Genomic DNA, 24,807 nt, shown 5'->3' with positions numbered 1-24,807 from the left:
AAAGTTGGCGGAGTACAGCAAGTTTGCATATGCCGACTCAACCCAAGACAAGACAAGACAAAATGCACTTCTTCATGTTGAGTGTTGAACCCAAAGAATGCACCCCTTAATAAGTATTAGCGTGTGAAACCCTACCCTTAACAAGTATTGGAAACAAAACGATACTCTTGGCAAGTATTCCCTGAATTGAACCCCTAAAAAAGTACAGCGATATTTTAATTGTTACGGTCACGGACGACGGTCATCGGTTTTACCTTTATTGGGTTGAGTACGGCACCCCTCCCACACCTCGCGCAAATCGTACTCTAAACACGTAATGTTAGGGGCAAAAGTACATCCTTTATATTTATTTTTTATACCCTCGCAAATTTGACCCTAAACACGTAGCTTTCCTAGCGAAATAGATACCCCCTTTTTCATTATTTTAGTGCTTTTGACACCCTTATTACGTTACGTACGTATATATCTTGAAAAAGACATCCCTAGCTTTTACGTGTTTTGTTTTGGTCGCGCATTGTATCACTCGTCAATGTAAGTGCCCCCCAGAGGCGTCGATCCTGGGGGGGGGGGGGCGATCGCCCCATCAATGAAAATATTGGGGGGGGGGGCAAACATATCGTTTTGCCCCCCACCCCCAATAATTCCGGATGTGCACAAATAAAATAAGATTGTAATGTTCAGCAAGCGAGATTTAGATACACAACTCGTTCTTTATTTCAAATCGTTCTCAAAATGTCCGCTTTTCAGATTGGAATATAAATTTTTTTAGCTCGCGCTTCGCGCTCGCATCATTTCTGTAGCAAAACCCATACTTTTCATGATTAAATAGGTGAATAGAATGCCCCGTTTTCAGTGCTAAACCTCAAAAGGAACTCCCGCTTCGCTTTGCAATAATCTTTTGTTGGATATATAGCTTGTTCTTTATCAAAAAAGTCCATTAACTGTCAATTTTTTCAGATCGAAATATCAACATTTTCAGCTCGCGCTTCGCGCTCGCATCTATTGTTCTTTTAGATACCAATCTTAATCATTGGTACCAATAATACTTAGAATATCAAGCTTTCAGGTCAGAATATAAAGAAATTTTAGTCCTAAACAGGTACCCTTTTCCTGTTTTAAGGTCAGTATACTAAAAAAAAAATCAGCTCGCGCTTCGCGCTCGCATTAATTTGTTGGTGAGATAGTCCTAAACAGGTACCCTTTTCCTGTTTTAAGGTCAGTATACTAAAAAATATTCAGCTCGCGCTTCGCGCTCGCATTAATTTGTTGGTGAGATACGTGTCGGTATCTCATAAGTCATATATATGCCTATGTGTGTGTGTGTGCGTGGGTGAGGTTGTTTGTTTTGTATGATCGAGCGCCTTTGGAACGTTGATTCATGATTTTGCCCCCCAATCTGAAAAATGGATCGACGCCCCTGGTGGCCCCCCGGGGGTGTTGAATGTAGACAACAACCATTCACTACACCAGGAAAACAGATTTTATCATAATATTATCACCTCACTTTAAAGTTAAATATGTAAAATATGGCAAAACTTAAAGACTTAAAATATGTTCACTTTCTGGTGGGGATAACTAACTTTTGAGCACCACTGTAACAATGCATGATGCTGCAACTAGATAATTATGTGTCATTGTTAAGGCATCACAAGCCCTCACAAGGATCGAACCAGTACCTCTGATCTGAAGTTGACCGACTTAAAAATCAAGAGTCAAGGCAACAGTATATCTTGACAGAACTGATATCGGCCTGTATAATGCTAATAGGAAAATAATGTTATTTATTTAATGTATTTATTCCTTGTCTCCTTCAAGATAAATTTGTCTGGCTAACAATCCGTCTTAGCATTGCCTTCGAAGGTGGGAGGTGTCTATATTTGTAGTGAGATGGAGAGAGAGATAGAGAGAGGGGAGGTGACAGACAGACAGAGAGAAATGGAGAGGTAAAGAAGGGGGGGTCAGGAGGGGAGAGTGCATAGAGAAAAGGGGTGTTTTTTCAGTTTTGAACGCGGGCCGCGCGTGCACTCGTTAAGTGTATCAAAACACCGATTTTCAAAAAAGGGGTAGTTTTGAATGACTGGTCAATGGTCAGTCGCAGGGTCAAATGTATTTAGGGTATGTTTTTTTAAAGACTAGCCAAACGTGTCACTGTTCATGGTATGTTTTTCCCCAAGCTTTTCCCCCGGGGTCATATTCTGGCGACAACTTGTTTAGGGGCCAAAATGTGTAAATAAATCCCGCGAATCCATACCTAAAGGGGAAATTCACCCTGACGAAAACTTTGTTGTAAAGAAAGCAGAAAAAATAAGAAATAATATTGGTGAAGGTTTGAGGCCAAATCCATTAAAGGTTAAGAAAGTTTTTTTTTTTTAGAATTTCAAGTTTTTGATCTGTGACGTCATAAACGAGCCGCCGCCCCATGTTATGTAATATAAAATGCATAACATTTATTCCTTAATGGTTCGTGATTTTCTTTTTAGCAGCGGGTGTAAAATCGTTTGTTGATATAATGAAGTATCAATAAAAAAAAAACATCTTCATTTTTTTTGAGAAAATGACGTATATTTCATTACTTTTTACCAATCGATAATTATGTAGGAAAGCTGCTCGCACATAAGGTCACAAAGCAAATGATTAAAATTATGATAACTTTTTTTATTCTTTGATGGAGTTTCCTTCATCAATATGTGTTTTAATTAATTTTTCTGCTATTTTACAATAAACTTTTTGTCATGTTGAACCAATTATTGTCATTTAAAAGAGATTCGTGCGTCAGCGATAATATGGACAAAATATAATTTTGAACAATAAAGTAAAAAACGTCAAACCCTCATTATACCCTATTTCGGGGAAAGGGTGGTGTGAAATATATGACCCAAAAGCCAGGTTGAGAGAGACAACGACTTATGTCGTAATTACTAAGGGTTTTGATAAATTCAAATAAACACCCCTGAAATTATATACAAGGGGCCTAAGTCCACAGTGTGAAAGTCTCTCTCCTAATATATGAGGATTGGTATGTCTAAGAGGGGGGCATGCGAAGTCCTACATGGATGGCTTCAGGGACCTGACCCCCACCTCCCAAAGAAGTAATTGAACCGAATAGGTGAATAAATGAGAATAAATAAGTAAATGAATAGGTGAAAGGAACGGTCATGTGCAATTCGAACTGACTTTAAAGTATTTTTTCAATGGTCCTTACTATCGCAAATAAAAGAAGTATGATTTTCCCCTGCTCGTGGCGGTATTAATAACCCCTACAAGACTTTCATTTCATAATAATACAAACTCATCAGTCTCTGTCAGGACTAACCACATAAAGGTAAACCCTTAAATAAATTGGTGTCACCATGCAAAGTTTTACAATCCTGATGTGAAATTTTGTTTCATAAAAAAGAAGAGGAAGACAAATCAGATAAGTTATGAGAAAATTGTGAATGTCCAATCTTGGTTAATAATCACCTGAATATTTGCAAGCAATCATTCAAGTCTCTCTGCCATTGTCTTCTATAAATATTTCTTTTTAATGAAATAAAGATCTTTGCATTTATCACACACAATAGCCTTATTGTATTAAAGAAGGAAGTTCACCCTGAATAAAAGTTTCTTGTAAAAAATACCAGAAAAAAATTATGATACTGATGAAAGTTTGAGGAAAATCAATCAAAGGTTATAGAGTTATTAGAATTTGAAGTTTTTAAAGGTCAAGTCCACCCTATAAAAATGTTATTTGAATCAATAGAGAAAAATCAAACAAACATAACGCTAAAAATTTCATCAAAATCGGATGTAAAATAAAAAAGTTATGACATCTTAAAGTCTCGCTTATTTATCACAAAACAATTATATGCACAACTCACTGACATGCAAATGAGAGAGTCGATGATGTCCCTCACTCACTATTTCTTTTGTTTTTTATTGTTTGAAATATAGAATATTTCAATTTTTACAGATTTGACGATAAGGACCAACTTGACTGAACCATAAAATGTTAAGGCGATGGTAATTCCACGTATTCAGGGAGGAATGAAACTTTGTTTCAAGGACAATGAGGAGACAATGGGAATAAATCATATTTCATATAATGAAAAACATAAGAAATATAGTGAGTGATGTCATCAGTCCCCTCATTTGCATACCGAACAGGATGAGAATATAACTGTTTTGTGAAATTAAGTGAAGCTTCAAAATGTCATAACTTTCTTATTTTACAACCGATTTTGATGAAATTTTCAGTGTTATACTCGTTGGATTTTTCTCTTTTTATTCAAGTCAACTCTTTGTTGGGGTGGACTTGTCCTTTAATAATTGAGACGTCATGTACGAGCAGCTGCCCTATATAGTATTCAATATAAAATGCACAATTATCATTTTTTAATGGTACATGATGACTATTTTTTTTCTTTCAATAGCTGGGGGGGGGGGAAATAATTTGCCTGTTGATAATTTGATACTGAAGGTAAAATAAAAATAATTTTCAATTTATTGAGAAAATAACATTTATATTATTTCATTACAAGTATGGTGAAGCTGCTTGCATATGTCACAAATCCCCCCAAATAAAATTTTAATAACTTTTTTAATATTTGATGGATTTTCCTCACACCATCGCCAATATTTTCATTTTTTCTGCTACTGTCAAAATTAACTTTTTTTTCAGTGTGAACTTCTCCTTCAATCATATCTATCTAGGTAGCACAGACAATTCTTATTTCCTTAATTGAGACAAACATGCAGAGGGTGTAAAAGGGTTCTCAGATTTGGTTTAGAGAGTTCAGACGTGCGCTGCTGTAGTGCAAATAAACCGTATCAATCTTTGACTTTCAGATAAATTTTGGCTAAAAATGGTAACAACCATTAACAGAATTTTATTCATAAAAAATGTTGTGAGTGAAAACATAGCACAAATAAAGGTATAAAAATAGGCACATCAAGTGTTTAGGGACCCTTTCTGGGCCCTGTTACATAAAATTTACTATTATGGTATCTTTGTCATCCAATGGTAACTACCATGGTAATGTTGATCAACAGCCAATGAAAATTAAGGATTCCATGCAAGTTACCATTGGATGGCAAAGTTACCATAATTGTAACTTTTATGCAACGGGGCCCTGATGAAAAAATCACCTATTAGAGCTGCATGCTCTGACCTGTTTTTAATCTGCTTCTTTAAAACATTAAGTACAAACCAGTGGAATTATCAACATTAAATGAACACACACACACAAAAAAATCACAGAACACAATGTAAGTTTGTTTTTTTCATTTATTTTACAAAGGAGTATTGTGGAGAAAATGCATCATGTTTTCATATCATATAATGTATAAGAAAAACCTAGAAGATGGACAGTATGAACATATACCCACACTGCCATATCAGTTCGCTACACAAATTAAACCTGACATATTTTGGGGCATTTGCATTGTTTATGTATTATACATAAATAAACATAATTAAAAAAAGCATCTCTAATTAACATCTGGGTAATATTACAAGAAATAAACCATTTGATGGAAATTCATACACAATTATAGAAGTGTCATTCTTGACACACAAACACACACTCATACACTCATATCCACACACAAAATGATGTGCCCTCTCACAGAACAATACAATTAGAAAATGGCAAAAGTTCATCAGTTAACAAATTTCAATAAAATTACAATAAAGTACGATAACATTGAAAGTACAATAACATTGAAATTACCAGACAATGATAAAATATTTCATGAAATATTAGGTAAATGAATTGCACTAGGATTGTTTTATTCTTTAGAGATAAATGGAGTCGTGATCATGCTTTCAAAATGAGTGTGTACATAATCCAATCAAATAACAACCAGAATGTCTGTAAGAATAAATGAAGAATATGTGCCAAAAAATTCTTGAAGAAATTGTGTACGTAGTAGCTAAGAAATAAACATTTAATTAAGACACAATGTCAGGTATTTTTCCAAGCAATAATAATACACTGTCCCACATATGCTTATCTGTGTCAGTGATATTCAGTGATCACCAAACCGAATTCTCCTGAATAAATTTGAGCCGATTCTGCCAGAATATGGCCAGACTCGGATGGATTCTGTGGATTTGGAACCCATTCTGGAGCTCCCCGAATCGGAATTCACGTATTCAGGAGGATCCGGGAATATTCTGTCCTCCCTCCCTTAATACGAAAAAATCCGGGAGGGATTCGGGACCATTCTTGCAGGGTTTCGGCTCCTTTTGAAATGTTCAAAACCAGACGAACACCCTCAAAAATACTCCCGAATGTGGCCACGATAAAATCATTTGGCCACTTTTGGGATGTATTCGAATGGAATTCGGTTCGATTCTGGGAGGCATTTGAGTATTGTAGGGGTTCAATTCTTGGCGATTCTGCTATGCTTGGGACCTATTCATCTCTGATTCAGGGAGCTGATTCTGTTCCAGTGTAACCCTAGCTTTACTTAACTGTACCAGATTTAGATCTAACATGACACATTGACAATTAACCTTTGTTTTACCTATTTTCACATGAAGTATTTTCTGCAACTACTTTCATTTATCTTTAAATATTTCCTCTTCACAAAGATCATTAAAAACGTGTTCAAACATATTTTGAGAATCGGAAGGGGGGGGGGTTGTAACTTCAGAACAGGAATGTAGCCCTGGGCACATAAAAATTCAACAAATTGATTGCTGTTGGTGACTAGAATATTTCACTTTATATGGTTTGCTTGGAGTGGTGGGCTTCGTTATGGGCAGTTTTGAATGCGGTAACAAAACCCATTCACATTTCTCAGTTAGGTCAAGGTCAAATAAGAAAAAAGAAAGAAAGATTGATTACCATGCAGCACACACTTAAATTTGGCAAATTTAGATCTAGTAGCATATCAAGAAAATTCATAGCAAATTTGTTTACATTTCAGATTTTAGATATGATCCATGAAAATCATGAAAACTAAAATAGTAGAGGTAATAAAATGGCTTTGAGGAAAAGAAATATATAGTGCAATGATTTGCTCCAAAATGTAACAAACACTTTTATAGTGCATATATCCACATCATTGGACCCCCGTAGATATTTATTCTACCTCTAATAAAATAAGTCAATTTTTGGTACAGTTTTCATTACACAACAGGAAGTGGATTTAAAACATGAAAACAATATAGCAGCCTACTCGAGTATCAGAAAACATAAAAATCAATTTGCATCCCCATTATTGAATCATATATGCAAACTCGTATTTATTCACAGACCCCATTTTATTTATTTTTGTAATAGTCATCTATCAAAGTACTTTACATAAAGCAATCAATACTGATTTATCCCTGTAATAAAATAATGAATTGGCAGTGAGGTTATTAAGGCATTTTTGTCTCGCCTGCAAAGCAGAGCGAGACTATAGGCGCCGCTTTTCCGATGGCGGTGTCGTCAACATTGTAATCTTAACCAAATAAAATTTTTTGAAATGTCGTCATTACTTCGAAAATATATGGACCTAGTTCATGGAACTTGGACATAGGGGAATCTAGTATTACTGAACATCCTGCCTGAGTTTCAGGTCACATGACCAACGTCAAAGGTCATTTAGAGTTAATGAACTTAGACCATGTTGGGGGAATCAATATCGAAATCTTAACCAAGGATAAGTTTTTGAAATGTCGTCATAACTTCTAAAGTATATGGACCTAGTGATAGTGTATTACTGAAAATCCCGCCTGAGTTTCAGGTAACATGACCAAGGTCAAAGGTCACTTAGGGTCAACAAACTTTGACCATGTTGGGGGTATTTGTGGAATTGTCATCATAACTTAGAAAGTTTATGGATCTACACATGTAGTTTATGAAACATAGACATAAGGGTAATCAAGTATGAATGATTGTTTTGCACATGTCTTGGGTCACATGATCATGGTCAAAGGTCATGTTGGGTCAATGGACATAGTATTTTGTGAATAATTATTTAATAGTTGTTTTCAAAGTCAGCACTGCTGTTACATTGAATCGTGTAATGCAGGCGAGACTGCCAGAGGCGTTCCACTTGTTATGAATTATAGATCTTCGAATTAGAAGGTTGCAATATTCTTTAAATTAAATAAATTGTATCTGAATACTAAAACGCAATGTAAATTATATTTCAATCTTTTACTCCAAATATCTTTAATAAAATCTGGAAAGCCTATTAAATAGCTGATATACATGCTACTGCTAATTACATCAATTACACAATTGTTTGTGTGTTGGAATTCACCTCATATCATACTCCTGTAAACTTTTTTACTCCTTTAAGTCAGCCAGGATGCAAAAATCTAAGTGGGCACATGATTTAAAGTCATCAACTTTCTTCAAATTAATAGTCAAAACCACCATAATGATTGTCCTTAATACCAAAATCATTGAATCAAACACAACATTCATATGTATAATGCATGTCTGATTCATAATACATTATTGTTGTCAAAAAAAGCTTAATTTTCTTGTAATTTGCATTACCAGCCAGGGACCCGTTTTATGAAAAAAACTCTAACAAATTTGCAATAACAGTTTAAAACTATTGAAATCATTCATCTTGATTGGCTGATCATAGACTTGTTAATAGTCTTTATGAAATGGGAGCCAGGATAAAACACCCACACTGTCATGAATGAAGGGGAAAATTGCTGGAATGAAAGAATTCAGATGATGAAACAAATATATTTTCCCACCATAAAATGGTAGAAACAAAGATTATAAAACAGGTGCACAAACCTAACCGTAACATAATCATTACCATGTTTACACGCTGCATCGGCTTGTGGTGCAGACCTGAGAGCCAGTGCAGACTCGGCTCACAGGTCATCTTGCATCGCGTTTACACGCTGTCCCAGCTCACGGGCAAAAACATAGATGAGTGGATAAAATTTACTTCACGAAACACGCGCTAATTGCCGGGGCAGACTTGACTTCATGTTTACAGAGAAAAAATGCTGTGTCGGCACCGGCTCACGGTTCTGATCCCACTATTTTGGTGAGGCAAAACTGCTGTGTCTGCACCGCGAGCTGGTGCAAGTTAATCACGTTTACACGCATTAAAAAAAGGAGAGTCTGCACTGCGAGCCGATGCAGCGTGTAAACACGGTAGGTGTGGCCACCTACCAATTTGACAAAAAACTATTCTTTTCCATGTCTAGTCAATCAACGTACCATACATACAGGACCAGCCTCAGCAGGACTAACCAAACATTAGATGATCACTGACACAAATATAAATTATTTTTTAAAGTTAAATTGAATACTATTTTTCAGGACTTTCCAGAAAAAAATTCATATTTCTTATTAAACCCTGTCTACTGAATGCAAAGTAAAGTAATGCCTCGACTTTATAATAATCATGTTTTAAATTAATATTTGAAAATTAAATCATAATTTTTAGTGATGTAGTGTTTGAAACACTGGAATGACACATCTTCAGAGACAATTGTTATCAATCTATGAATCACTTTGTCACTGGAAGATACTTTCATAATTTATTTCTACAATATACCAATTACCGCACTCATATCCCAATTCATAAAATGAGCTCTCTTATCTTTCCAAAAATCAAATTAGGGCCCAAGTCGGTGGATTCACAATACTCTGCGCCACCTATCGGTTGCAACAGACAGGCCAAAATTTGCAAAGCCTCATGGGAAAAAGTCAACATCTGTTGCGGACGCAAGCATGCATGTGATTATGCTGTGCTGGCCGACGCCTGGCTTGCATGAAATTATGCTCAGGGTCCAAGAGGTGGGAGGGAAATTTTGCTGTAGTCTATTTGCTATAGACCAATCTCGGTACTCCCAGTCTAAAGTTTTAGAATTTAAGAAAGAATGTGTTTTATCAAGTGTATATCTACCTGTCAAACAACAGTTTGCTTGATCCATGAGAGCATGGTTTTCATCCAGGCAACTCAACGACCACTGCCTTGTTAAATATCACTGATGATTTTACTCACAAAATTGATCGAGGTTACGTTATTGGTATGGTTATAACAGACCTGGAGAGGGCATTTGATTTGATCTCGTCTGAATTATCATTAAAGAAATTATGTTACTTTGGATTTGTCCAAGATGTATTAAAATGTTTCCGCGATTATTTCTTTGGTAGGCAGCAATCAACGATTGTCAATAGTAACATGTCAGGTTTTTGTACTGTAGAAAGCAGAGTGCCTTTAAGGGGAGTATCCTAGGCCCCCTCCTTTTCATAATCACTCTAAATGATTTGGTCAGATCTGTAGAACAATGTGTCGGAAAAGCGTTGCCTAAGGTCTCGCTCTGCTATGCATGCAAGACAAAACCTGTCTACATTGGTACGTCTCATATCACTTTCTTAAACCAATTACCCCCCCCCCCCCGACCACCCCTGTAAAAACTGAATTATATTAACTTACCCTTGTTTTATTTTATTAGTTTTGAATTTGATATTACTTTGCATATCATTTTCATTTTTTTTCAACTTTTGCAAATTGTATTATTTTCATGTTTTGTTAGTATTTTTGTAAACTCATTTTCATTTTTGTATTATTTGAATTCAGTTGTTCACAGCCTTCCTGAAAAGCAGCATTTAGCTGAAAGCAGACTTTAACTGTGACTAATCAAATACAGAAATTTCTTTGCAAAATTAGACCATTTTCTGTGAATTCTTCCTCTGCTTTTGCCATATGATTTTCAGTTTCGAAGATCACAGTCACATTACAGTACACTAGCACTGTGCGCTACTTCCGCCTGCATGCGGATGTCTACCCCAAAGTTAGAAATTGGCCTGTCTGCTGTAACTGATATATGGCACACTGCATTGTGAATCAACCGAATTAGACAAAGCTTAGTGATTGATCACACAGCTGGTAACAGTATTTACAGATCATTTTATGGATCACTATGTGACAGCAACCATATCAATGAACCGGTGGAATATCATCATAACTTACCAATACATTCATGCAATCAATGATGTTGGTAAATACTCTTTCCATACAGTCAAACAATCTGTAACCCTGATAATGCCCTGAGCATATTTCTAATGCATTTCTGTCTAGCATCAACTGAAACTTAAAGCTCAAATTTATAATCAAAATTATAAGTCACAATACAAATACATTCAAATAGTTACCTCCATAGAAGAAAAGTCATGTTCAGAATCGCTCAGCATAACTATTGTGTAGAAGTATTGAACAAGCAAGAAACCTTTTTTTTTATTCGGAAATGACAGATAGATCTTAAAATTAAAAACAAAACTTCCCCATTGCCTCCAGAAAAAAAAAATTAACAGCAACAACTTCAACTAGAAAAAATTACCACTGAATGATATCATACTCCCATTATTATATCCAATCTTCTGTATTAAAGGCAAGCATATAGTAGTCTTGGTATAAGGCTCCGCATACATTATATCAATATCTACACATTAAAAAGCACATAAATAAATGCAATAATTTGTGAGATACTTTGGTCATCATAAGTCAGAGTAATTTCTCCTTGACCTCAAGCAGTACCAGATGATAGCAGTAGGATTACACCTCAATATTTCAGGCAATCATTCTAAAAATCAATATCTCAAGCTTTTTTTCTGAGACTTCATCATGTCAGAAGTATTAGCAGTAATAGTAATAGAACACTTTCACATCTTGTGCTCTCATAATTTTACAAATTTTGATTGCATTGGCATACTCATTGCATAATAATGGCAGCAGTACTAATAAAAATAGCAGTAGCAGTGCTATCATTTTAAGAACATTAGATTGCGTTAGTATACTTCTTTGATGATTTACCAATGGCTGTAGTACGAGTAAAAGTAGTACAATTACACATCCTTACATTATATTATACATATGTTAAACCATTGATTACTGAATTCTGAGATTCCAATAGGCATTGTACAGGGACCTCTGAATTTCAGTAGCCACTGAGTTAACAAATCCTGTTCACAGTTTACATGGAGTCATGGATTTAAATATCAGCTCTCTTCTTACCTGACCAGGCCAAGCGGACGAGTGCAATCAACTCGGCGAAAACGCCCGATTTGTTTTGAATTTCTTTTTCATGAAAAATTAACTTGCTTATATTTTTGCAGCATGTACACTAAATTTCCTCAAATTTTTAGGTATTATCCAAAATAATATCATTCTATCCTGAAAATATAATAAAAAACAATCAAATGATTTTAATTTCTTGCTTACTTTCATTTTCGTTGTCTCCAAATAGTGCCCTCAAACTTTTTCAAGACATATCTATACCTCGCATTGAATATTCATGAGATTTGTTGTGCATATTCATGAGATATGTATGGATTGGCATGCCAAGTTTTCGCTGTACCGAAGACTAATTACTTCTTGAGAAATCACTATATGAAAATGGGGTTCTGACACAAAGTAACAAGGAGTTTTTGATACCCCAAGTCCCGCGCACCATGAGATGGGCCCTACAACACACTACGTTATAATTGATTGTATCGCTAATCATCCACAATAACCAGTGCAATGAGCTTTGGAACCCAAGCCCTGTAATCAATCACTAGCCATTCTGTTATGGTGCGTCCGGGTCCAAGTGTTTACATGCTTACTGAGCTGAATGAAAGTACAAGGTAGGCATAGAAATATCCACTTTTCTCTATTCCATATGTCTTTTACTTTATCAGCAAACCATGATTGTGATCAGTGATAAAATGAAGCTTACAAAAAGTTACATTTCACTGGTCAACTGCAAGGACTGAAGTTGGGTGATAGCATCATTGTCTTCAGTGGGCTGACTTGGCATGAAAACAAATTTCTTGGGTTGAAAATCACAAGGAGTTGGATTATTTCCAGACATATCCGTACCCTGTGTTTACAAGAACTGATTTTTCACACAAAGTTACCTTGATAGTTACTTTCTGACATACCTCAGTTTTGTTCATGTCGAAGTCCTGAAAATGTGATATTTAAGCGAATTTTTTGACTACTTAATTGAATTTTTTTAAGGAGAGTTCTGTGACATTTTTTCATATTTTTACTCCACAAATGGCAAAACTAACAAGACGAACAGCCAAAGAAATCGTTATTCTTTCCAAAAATATAAATATCACTCAGATTCATGGTCATTTACAAAAGTTATGGCAGTTTTACTGCAACACTTTCTCAGCGGTTTCAGGAAACCCTCTTGTTAACCTCGAGCGTTTTTTAGGTCAACTCAAAACAAAATCAGCTGATAATTTGCACCTCTCCACTACGCCTGTGACAAACCGAATTTACCTCGAGTTCCCTCCATCGGTAGAATTAATTCACATGAAAACTTAAGGAAGTAATGCGATGACCCTTTAATTGTTATACATGAAGCACTGACTTTGGGTATGCTACGCATCCTCTACTACAACCTTGTTCACCGAGCTAATGTCGCAACTGCTCCCTGCGGATTGATTAATGATCTTTTCATCCTGTAATTCAAAAAGATAAGACAGAAAGAGGAGACACAGAATTAATGAATACAATCTTATTGAGAAGGGTTAGGAGTTATCATGCTGACCAACATATGCAGTATTAATGCATCCAGCCCTCGCAGTAAGCCCTCAGGAGGGCAAGGCAGTTTTTTTTAGGGCACGTGTGAAATTGCCTATGAATATCAAGGGCACCTAGGCAATTCTGTGATTTTTATCAGGGCACCTCGGCAATTTTATAAATTTGAGAAGGGTACCAATGCAATTATCAATATTTTAATAATTTTATGTCCTTTTGTTTATTTGAAATTCAGTCCTCTACAATTTTTTTTCTTAACCACTTGCCAACTGCGTGAGTAAATAAAAAAATTAGAAAAACTAGAAAAATTACTTGCCTGAATTTCTAATTATTTTCTATGTTTTATTCCTTTATCATTATTTTTTCATCAGAAGTACACCTCATTTGAAAGACCTACATAATAAAACAAGAGTGTCGCTAAGGCGAGCACATAATACGCCCGTCTGTAACACAGAAAATGGAGTTATTGGTCAAGCAAGAAAAGTGGAAGGTGGCGACTTCACCCTTGACCTTCTGACCTCAAAATCGTTAGAATTGCTGAGAACTATGCTAGTATCATACACACCAAATTATATGAGCCTAGGTAAAGTTCACCAAAAGTTATCGTGTTAACAAGGACTTTAGAAGGGTAAGATGAAAACATATCACTGTGATCTTGACCTTTGACCTCAAAATCAATAGGCATCCTGGGATCCATGCTAGTATCATACACACCAAATTATATGAGCCAAGGTTAAACTAGAGATGTTCGGCGGGTCGCGCGGCCGAGCACATGTATCCCCCGAACCCACCGCATCACAAAAACTCTTGTTACCATGGCAACGATGTCTCCGCCCACACGAATATCAATAGGTGGCTTTGCTTAACCATAATGGACCTTCATGCCACATTTGAAGATGATCGGAGAAGAAATGCACCTAGTAGAGCATACTAAGTTTGACGACTATTAAATTTTCAATCAAAGAATAAAAAAAATGCAGCAAAGCTTAATGTGCACAACAAGGTTTTTTTTTTCAACCTGACATAGCGCGTAATTACCTTTTTTTTAAAATATAGTTAAAGCTATTTTTCTTTTCAGTTTGCAAATTGTGATAAAATATTCATCTTCCATTAGTAGTTTATGTGAATGATCAAAATAGAAGAACTGCCAACAACCATTTACTTAATTTTACATTTACTTTAAAACTGTTCTCTTAAAACAGTTTTTGAAGTTTTACTATCAACAAAGAAAAATTTCACAGGGAAAAAAGTCCACTTATATAATTGGAGTAGGGGTCTAAGTGTTTCCCAGTTATAGGCTACATGTACATCTTTGGTTTTGCAAGATTAACCTGATTTTATTGACTTGATTTCAAATGTTTTGAGTAGATATGAAGGATTTATTCATGTTTTGATAATGTAAAGTTGACAAAATCTTTCTCTTTTGAGTAAAAATAAAAATAAACCTGCCACCAAAAAAAAATTATTAATCAATTGTACATGTTTCAATGGAAGTGATTAAAATCAATCAACCCCGGTGGGTGTTTCATAAAGCTGTTCGTAAGTTAAGAGCGACTTTAAGCACGACTGGTGATCCTTTCTTGTGGTAAATGGTATATTCATTGGCGATGGTTTAGCGCGTAAGAAAGGATCACCAGTCGTTCTTAAAGTCGCTCTTAACTTACGAACAGCTTTATGAAACGGCCCCCTGTTTCTATATCCGAGAACAAGTGTCACGAGCCTCTGATTAAATAGCAGAGTAAAAGACATTATCACTGGTGTTATTTTCAACCACTCTGATAAAGGACAAAAGATAATAGGAGATGTGCATCAGTTCTTCATATGCTGACTTTGGTTAAGTTGAGATTTTGCCTCAAAAGTAATATCAACAACAATGAGGTCAAACAGCTTTAAAACTACTTGATCAATAGAAGCTGAATACTCCATTCTACAACATTGGCAAAAGTCCAATGCTTCAGGAAAAGAGGATGATGACATAAAAACTTGTATCCACCACAAGATCTTGTCACTTGGTGTAGATTATCTCAGAAAAAATTTGTTTCCTGTGAATTATGGCAGTTTCTTGTATTATTTATTTGTTTCTTTTATATTATCACCCTCATGGCTACGAATAACATAAGATTGTTAATAATTTACACCTACTTAAAGGGGAATCTCACCCTGACAAAAAATTTGTTGTAAAAATAGCAGAAAACATGATGGAAAATATTGGTGAAAGTTGGAGGAAAATCCATCAAAGATTAAGAAAGTTATTAGAATTTTAAGTTCTTGATTTGTTCTAAGGACTAAAATATTTCTTCTCTCAGTAGCAGGAGTGAAATAATTTGTCTGTTGATATACTGAACATACATTAAAAACCATTTACAATTTTAGAGAAAATGACATTTCATTGATTTTTTTAAATTCACAATACATGGTAAGCTGCTTGCATATGACGTCACAAATCAAAAGCTTAAAATTTTAATAACGTTTTAAATTTTTAATGAATTTCCCTCAAACCTTCAATATTTTAAAATTATTTTTAAAGCTATTTTTACAATAAACTTTTTTTGCATGTTGAGGGCCTAGGCATGACTTTCAGTCACACCACACTCTTCATAAAACACCTATTTATTCATCTTAAAAATGATCTTGACATTGGTATTAGTTCTATGAAACATCCCATGGCATGAATTTTGTATCATTGTTCATCATTAATGACGTATCCCTGAAAATTGGTGAAAGTTGGTGAAAGAACCTCTTCTCTTATGATATTTTGGTTAAATTGCAGCCAGTGGAAATCTTGGAGGATATTACTAAGTTTGACTCTTCCACTTTTAAAAACAATGAACTCAAAGTTATGATAAGACATCAAAAAAACAAACAACTGACTAAATAACTGATAACAAGAAACAAAATGTGACACAGCACTTTACTTTTGACTACTATAGGCATGTCATGGAATTCAATAGACCAGTTCGGTATTACCTCATGGGCAATTTTGGTCAAATACATTATGATGGGCAGATTTCAAAGCAAGATATTATGTAAGCATGCCTTACATAGCAGGGTACATAAATTGTATAGCCCAGGTGACTAGAAGGTATTTGTTGCATTTTTACTTTGCATGCATTAACAAGTTGATATAACAATGTACTTGGCCAACTGTGAAACACCAGTCACTAGTGGATGCATTGTTTTTTTTTGTGTGGATCTAATGAAAAAAAATTGAAAAGAATATATGAATAATCAAGACATCAAAGTTGGTGCTTATCTCAGATATTAAACCACCTTGTCACTTTTAGTACAAATGACATTCTTCTGATCATGCGCAGAATGGAACTCTGAACTGGCTTATTGAATTGTGTTTCTATATATGGGAACAAGTGTCACGAGCCTCTGATTAAATAGCAGAGTACAAGACATTATCACTGGTGTTATTTTCAATCTGATAAAGGACAAAATATAATAGAAGATGTGCATCAGTTCTTCATATATTGTTGACTTTGGTTATTATGAGAATTTGCCTCAAAATCAATATCAACAACATTGAGGTCAAACAACTTTAGAACTACTTGATCAATAGAAGCTGAATACTCCATTCTACAACATTGGCAAAAGTCTAATACTTCAGAAAAGAGGCTATATAATTTATGATCAATTCTGAAAATTTCCAACAGGAAACTGAGGTCAATATGCAAAATCTGTTTTTTATTTTAATTTTTTTAACTGAATCCAGTCTCAAGCTAATATGCAAAATCTGTTTTTTTAATCTTCAGCTGACTGTTAAGAATGTATTCATTTATATAATTGGGGAATTTTTTTTTTCAAGTTATCAAAATCACAATTTATTGATGGATGGACAGACAGGTGTAATATGCCCCCTCCAGAAAACATCAACAGTGGCATGAAATGCTTTTGTGATATTTTCCTATCCACTCTTGCATTTATATTCACCCCATTTCATGATATTCTTTATAAAATTCTCCCGTTTTGGAGAACCTGTAGGTTTGTAGAGATTTGCATGACCTGATATAGCAACAATACATTGATACTGAACTCCATATAATGTAGTTTATTAAAAGAATGTGTTTTGAAGAAAAGATTTTTTTTTTAAGTTGAACGGTTGCATAACTGGTCTAATGGATACAATTTAGGGAAATATTTGTGCTGTTTAACCAAACTATACTTCATCTCTATTATTGCAAAGAACACGTCGCAAAATCTCACCTTTTCTTCTGCTGAAACAACTGAAGGGTAAGCTATTCGCTTACCACAGGAAATGACAGTTAGAATGCACATGAGAACACCTATACTAAAGATGATCCACTTCACGATTAAGGCAATATATGCTGTTAAGACGAACCCTGTTTCATAGTATCCAACTATCGTGTCATCTGCTTCAACACTCTAAATTAGAAAGAGGGATAGAGAGGGGGTGGGGGTTCAATTTAAATGGATTAATAAACAATTATTATTGTACAAAGGATGACAAAACATTGACTTATAGAAAAAGTGGTATAACTTTTTTTGTTTCACTTTAAATGAAGCGAAATCACATGCTTAAATACTTTCTTAATCTTTTACCCCAACTCTCAACGATAAAAATACAACATCCTCTCTTTTTTTTGACAGATCAGTTTTTATTTCATGCAGAGAATCCCATCAAGGTATGTATTGTCATGATTATTGCTTGATATATCTGTCAGGGAATGGAAAAATGTATGCCTTTATACCACTCAGCAAAGGAAAGGGGAGCATTGGATGCACAAATACCATGACAAGTGATTTTTTGAAAGAGCCCTTGTAAAAGAAGCTTTGTCCCCTGTAAGTTTCACTGCTTGGACTGAAGTGTAATAGCATATACAAAACAACAAACAGACAAATAAAAGTGATGCACTAACCTGCTCAAACCATAAAACTGGCATCACCATATTGCGAACATTCTTGACCTCTCTGAAAAACAAGAAAAAAAAAACCCAAACGATTATAAAATTCAACTAAAAATTAAATATCAATGTTGGGCTAATAAATAGTGAAGTGTTTCATAAAGCGGCACATTAATTCAGGCCTGTCTTCACGTACAAACCTTATGAACAAATATCTGATTCTCAATCATTTTTACTTGTATTGAAATTAAATCTTGGCAGATTAAAAGTTTTTTGTAAGCATTTGTCTGTGTTGGAATAATAGGACAAATGTGGGGTATCTAATAATGACCAGTATTTCATACAATTGTTTGTAACAATATACAGTCAGTCTGCAAGTCCCTATGTTAATGAGCAAATGAGCAAGATTTTTTGAAGTCCTCTCGTGGCTGAATTCATAATCCCTGCAAAATCTTGTGAATTGGTGAGATTTTCTTTCTCAAAGAATTCAACCACTTTCTCCTTTTAAAAGTAATATTGATTATTTTTGTACCATGGGAAAGAGGAACATTACTCTTTTATATTGGTTATTTCTTTTGAATAAAATATTTTGATAAATAAGTGAATCTCAGGCCTGAAAAGATGCCTCAAGCGGAATTTTCTTCCTCTGTTTTCCCTTTCAAATTGGGCAAAATATTGTGTTTTGGGCACAAACATTATTTATATCATCAGAAAGCTCAAACTCTATACTTTCTTACAACGTCACTCTTGATTTGTGACACCTTTTAGATGGGTCAGCAGCCAGCTTTTTCCATCAAGTTGCAAGACAAGATTTCTGAAATTTCTGAGTAGCATAAATTCTAGAGTTCTGATTTGCTGAATAATGTTTTCAAAACAACAGGCGCCGGGTAATTTGAAGAGATTACCACATGGTGAGTGTGATCTTGAAGAGGCCCAGTGTGGGGAACATTGGAATTTGCGTGGGTGTGTGGTCTCTATGACCAATCAGAGCGCAGTATTCTTGTGAGCTGCTAAATGTACTTGGCCTATGAAAAGCTGGCTGCTGACCCATCTAAAATACCTCTTCTTATAAAAACAAGGCAAAAGCGATTTTGTGTCTCGCCCACTTATGAAAATAACCAGAAATATTGTGATTTGCGAGGGCACGCAACAGATGTGTATCGAAACTTCATTGTGAAATGACTGGGATGGAATAACACTTGTCATAAGAGCCTTGCACGTAAACTTTAATGTTGAACTGAAAATGACCTTTGACCTTACCATGTGACCTTCCACTGCAGCAAAACATGCAGGTCGCCTAAGTACATCTACCATCCAAGTTTTGATGAAAAGTGACTTACGGTTGCGGAGTTAGGTGTCATAAGGGAGTCTTGCATGTAAACTTTAACATTGACCTGAAAATGACCTTTGACCTAAACATGTGACCTCTGACTGCAGCATCACATGCAGGTCCCCCAAGTCCATCTACCATCCAAGTTTGGTTGAAAAGCGACTTACGGTTGTGGAGTTATGTGTCATTAGATTTGTGACGGACGGACGACATTTGGATCCCTAAGTCTCGCCTTCACCTCTGGTGGGCGAGACAATTATATCATATTAAAGCTTAGATCTTCAGCTTTATCATAATCTAAAAATCATTTGGGCTCAAACAGAAATTAAGTGTAAAAACAACTTTTGTTGCATGAAAATAATTATTTTGTTTCATGTTTTAGATCAAAAGTTTCCCCTATATTACAACATCTTATTAAAAATTCAAACACACGACCTAAAGGAATTATTTTTCTTCTTTGTAAAGATACCAAAAACATGAAATTTTGTCAATATTTAGAGCAGCAATGGCCGAATATAAAGAGGTGTTTTGGTCCACACCAAGCTCATTAACAATGCAAAAACCCTCTAGTCATGAATATCTCTTGGATAAGAGCAGCTACTTTTTGAGGGCTTGCCGACTGACTGTATACAAACTTTGTATCTCAAAAGGAAGTGTAAATAAAACAGGGTTACCATAACATTGTAGCAAATGGAGTCTTCCCTTTTGAAAGGCCTCAATTCTTGAGATAAAGTGATTAGAATCTGACCAGACATTAGTTCATAGATTAACTACCTCTTTAATTATAAGAAAAAGGATACAGAGTATTAATGGCCCTGCAACAAGTTAAAGAATGAGATGCAAAGTAATTTAATTGCTTCAAAGGCTTCAAGAATCAAGATATCAAACAGAACTATAATACTTATGCCATAAAGTCCAGAAGGTTCAAAGTCACACTGAAATAATCAGCTTAAGAGAACTTTGTTTTTGCATAAATTACACTTGAAATGGATGGGTAGGCCTTTTGAAATTTTCAGGGCAAGGCCACTGTTTTTATAATAGGTCACATTTCTGACTTACAATGGAAAGCTCAAATCATGCAAAAAATATCAAAGATCAATGAGAGGGAATGTGCGGCCAATCAAAATAGCATCTAGGCAATGGAATTGGATGCCATGCGTGGATTTGACAATTCAAATACATTTGTATAACATTTTTAAATAATCAGTAATGATTTTGTAGCCTTTTGACCTACATTAATTTCTTTGTTAAACAATTTCATTGTTCATGTTTAGTAAATATTTCTTTCACACCCATTTCAAAAGTTGACTAAATACAGTATGTTTCCTTGACTTGGTACAGGATATGGTTAAATAGTATCTAGATGGATGAATATGTTGATTTTGTTTATATCAATTTTCTTCTCACACTCTTCAAATTCATGCGTCATAATGTGACAAACAACCCACAATTGGACATTTTGAGTTTTATTTAGTTAACAAGCAGATCCTAAGATGTAAAACTCAAAATTAATTAACTATAACCAATGTAACTACAGGTTCCCATAACAGAGAAGAAAATAAGGGTTAGAATTGAGGTGTTCATACATGTACATGTACAGAGCAAGATAAGTTGAAAGTTCTACAAAAGGCAAGTTGAAAAACACTCACGTTATCATCCACAAGGGCAATGTAATCATGCTGATCTGCAATCTCATTTTCAGAACATACGGCATGCCCATCAACTAAAAAGTGCGAGAACATAAAAAAGCAAAGGCAGGATTTGTCAAAAAGGGAAATAGGAAGGAAATAACATTCATGAGAAAATTTCAATTGTACTGTACAGTACATAAAAAAGAACTCTAAGAGTCATGTTGGCCCAAATTTACAAAGGTGGTTTTGAACTCGAGGTCTGAATGAAGTTTATGTGCATTTCAAGCTTTCATATTGCTTAATTTATAGCATAACTTGAGAAAGTGTTCTACATGTTTATTGCAACAGGGTTTTGATTGAATTCATGACTGTAAGAGGGGTTAACAGCATTTATGAGCCAAATTTATGTAGATTAATTAACATAAACAATTAAATTCGGAACAGTGGGCTTATTACTGACGTAACATAAGCGCATATTTTGTGCCCTGTGACAAAAGCTGCATTCACTATCAGTCTCATTGTAATCATACATACTACATGTATAATCTTAATGTATGAAATCTAAATAAACCATGAATTCATGCCAATGATTCAAACCACCATTTGTTCAAAAAGGGATGTAGAATGTATAACAAGCACCAAACATTCATTGATAGGCACATCATAAATGGTAACAAGAAAAGTAAACAGAAAGAAGATGAATGAATTGATAAGAGGAATATTAGTAATAATGTTGATTTAGGATAAATAGTCTACAGAAAATAAAGCGAAATTACAATCTGAATGATTGACCTACGATGTATAATCATTTTGTGTCAAGGTCACTAAAGATAAAGAACCAGATAACACGCACAATCTACGCCAACAATTTGAAGCAAACATGTCATCATGTGAGTGTAACAAAGGAAATGATTCAATGTTTTCATACATGTACAAAAGGAAGTCAATATTTCATCCCTACATCTTTTATACTTACTTTTCTAACTGCTTGGCAAATTCAAAAGTACAATTGCTTTGTTCATGGGGTAAATTACTGGCGGTAAGCTATAACATCAATGTTTGTGGTAAGATTTTTGTTGTTGTATTACGCACAGTGATTTAATGACCGATTAGCGTTCAAGCTCATTGGAACATGATTTAAACATTATTGTTAAATTTCATGAATTGATTTCATTCCCCGCACAAACAATAGTGTAGTCATCAGAGCTCTTTGGGGGTACAGTTGTACCAAGTCATGGGAGAAAAATTCATTAGAATATAGACAGATCTAAAATGGCTGAAGATTCCATGCAAAACATCAAATGAGCTGAGAATGAATTATAAACCAAGCCAATTTCCATTTGTATCTACCAGCTAAAATAATTCCATGCATGGAACATGAGGTTACATTCCTGTTCTCTTTTATGGTAAAAATAAATAAATCAAAGACACCAAAACGCTGAACAATCCAACTTAAAATCTGCCACCTCTCTCCTGTCCCCATCATCCCTCACCCATGCCCCTCATTTTTTCCCCTAAACCCTCTCCTCCCTCCCAATAACCCATCTACTCCTCCCCCTTCCCCATTTCCATCACCCCTCCCCTCCTTCCCCCCTACTCATCCCCCTCTCCTCATCCTATATCCCCTCTCCTGCCTATTCCCTGTCCTATCCTCTGTCCCCACTACACCTCTCTTCCTCCCTACTGTCCTAAAAAGAAATAGTTTTAAAGTTTGGGAAATAAAGTTAACACTGACCTCTATGGATAGATTGAAATTGTTAGCAAAGAATCTTACATGAGACGTACAATCAGATATACTTACTGGTTCTACTTCCATATAGTGCTGATGGTATTTAGCTTGTGGGTTCAAGCCCCCTACTGCTTCATGTAATGCTGGGTCCCCCTGAAAGAAGTGAGGGTTTGATATTGCTGATGGAGATCCTGTGTGAAGAGAAATATAGGGGGTGTTTCACAAAGCTACTAGCAGTTTCAAATGACTCTACAAGATACTGGAATGTGAACTGCTAAAATATGAGCCAAGAGTGTTCCATGACTATAAAGTCTGTCAAACAATTCCAAAATATGAAGGCAAAATACACTTTCCCTGAAATCAAACTTAAACAATAAGAATTTTAATGATCCACATCACTAATTTAAACAATTCAGACACACACATCTGGCTTGACATATTCACCTTGGTTGAAAGTTTGCACACAACTTAATAAACAGCTCCTCTGGGTAATCATCATAATCAATACTTGCTGAGACTGACCTACAAAGCCAAGGAAACTAATGTTCCAAGTACTAATGCCTCACTTTTATTGTCTGTACAGTTTAAATTCACATTTACACATCTTACAAATGCATAAATAAACAATATGTATGCAAATAGTGATATTTACACAAAGATAATGAATATAAAAGTTTTGAAATCTCATCTCCCATTATCGTGTTGGATAATATGTGAATAGCAACTTCATTTAAATAGCAGATGACCACCATCCCAGTTCCATCATGCCATGACAATAGACTCACCAAAGCGACATGGATCTTGTCTCATAATTCCTGAAGGACCGCACAGGTCATGATCTTTGCTACAGAATCCAGCATTGGGCGGGTAGTCTGTCCCATTACAGTATGTGTAATTGGCTAGAACGTATTTCAGAAGAGGCACTTTTTTGAAGACTGTATCTTGCTCATAAATGTATGGCACGGACCTGGAAAAATGATGAGAAATAGCAACAAATTGAATTGATGAAGGCAATCATTTCAAGATGATTGTCTGAATTAGACAAATAAGTAAGAAGTAGAAGGAAACGAGTGGAGTGCCTTGGGCAGTCTCGCCTGCATTACGCGATTCAATATAGCAGCAGTGCTGACTTAGTATAAATGTATGATACGTATATGCAGTGGTTGAGACCCCCATTTTCAGCCTTAATTTCCGTTCCAAAGCATCACAAATTCCGAAAGCCATAGATATTCCTATATTTTCCCGTTTCGAAACCCTCAAATTTGTGCCTTCTTGTTCCAATGCACGCCCATCATGAACTACGGAGCCTGTCGGAGCAGAGCCATAGCAGCGGGCGCCCGAAGCTCCCAGCGTGCCCACAGCTACATGTAGCTTACACTAGCCTGATATGAATCTAGCAAGATGCTCACACATTTTTAAATATAGACGCTACCAATTACGTCTACAATCTAATGAGTTCCGGAGACCCCCTGTTTTATGTGGTCAGTTCCAGAGCATTGAATTTTTAGCAATCGTTGATCCAAGAGCTGTTCTGGAGACCCCCGTTTTAAGACAAAGATTTAGTTCCAGAGCCCCCTATTTTCGACTTTGGCGCGGCACGTAGGTATCATGTTATAATACGAGTACCCCCCGGCTTGTTTATTATAATGTATAGTAGAGTGTCTCTTGCATCTAAAATTTCCAAAATATTAATGGCTTGATGCATAATGAAATTCAAACAAAACCAAAGTAGGTATTTCAACAACTGCATGCCCT

At 35.4% G+C, this 24,807-nt stretch overlaps 1 protein-coding gene across 1 annotated transcript; it reads right to left on the bottom strand.

Moving 5' to 3' along the window:
- Positions 1-9,649: 9,649 nt before the first annotated feature.
- LOC129264945 (scavenger receptor class B member 1-like) lies at positions 9,650-24,023 on the bottom strand. The gene is made up of 6 exons (XM_054902912.2): positions 23,838-24,023; positions 23,125-23,243; positions 21,342-21,415; positions 18,378-18,429; positions 17,704-17,883; positions 9,650-13,415 (listed from the first exon to the last, which is right to left on the bottom strand). The coding sequence occupies exons 1-6, from the start codon at positions 23,860-23,862 to the stop codon at positions 13,335-13,337; spliced, it is 531 nt and encodes a 176-aa protein (XP_054758887.2). The 5' UTR covers positions 23,863-24,023; the 3' UTR covers positions 9,650-13,334.
- Positions 24,024-24,807: the final 784 nt, after the last annotated feature.

This window comes from Lytechinus pictus, chromosome 7 (assembly GCF_037042905.1).
Source record: "Lytechinus pictus isolate F3 Inbred chromosome 7, Lp3.0, whole genome shotgun sequence".
Lineage (NCBI taxonomy): Eukaryota > Metazoa > Echinodermata > Echinoidea > Temnopleuroida > Toxopneustidae > Lytechinus > Lytechinus pictus.
Note: the sequence above shows the minus strand (reverse complement) of the source record. Positions and strands in the feature narration are given on the sequence as shown.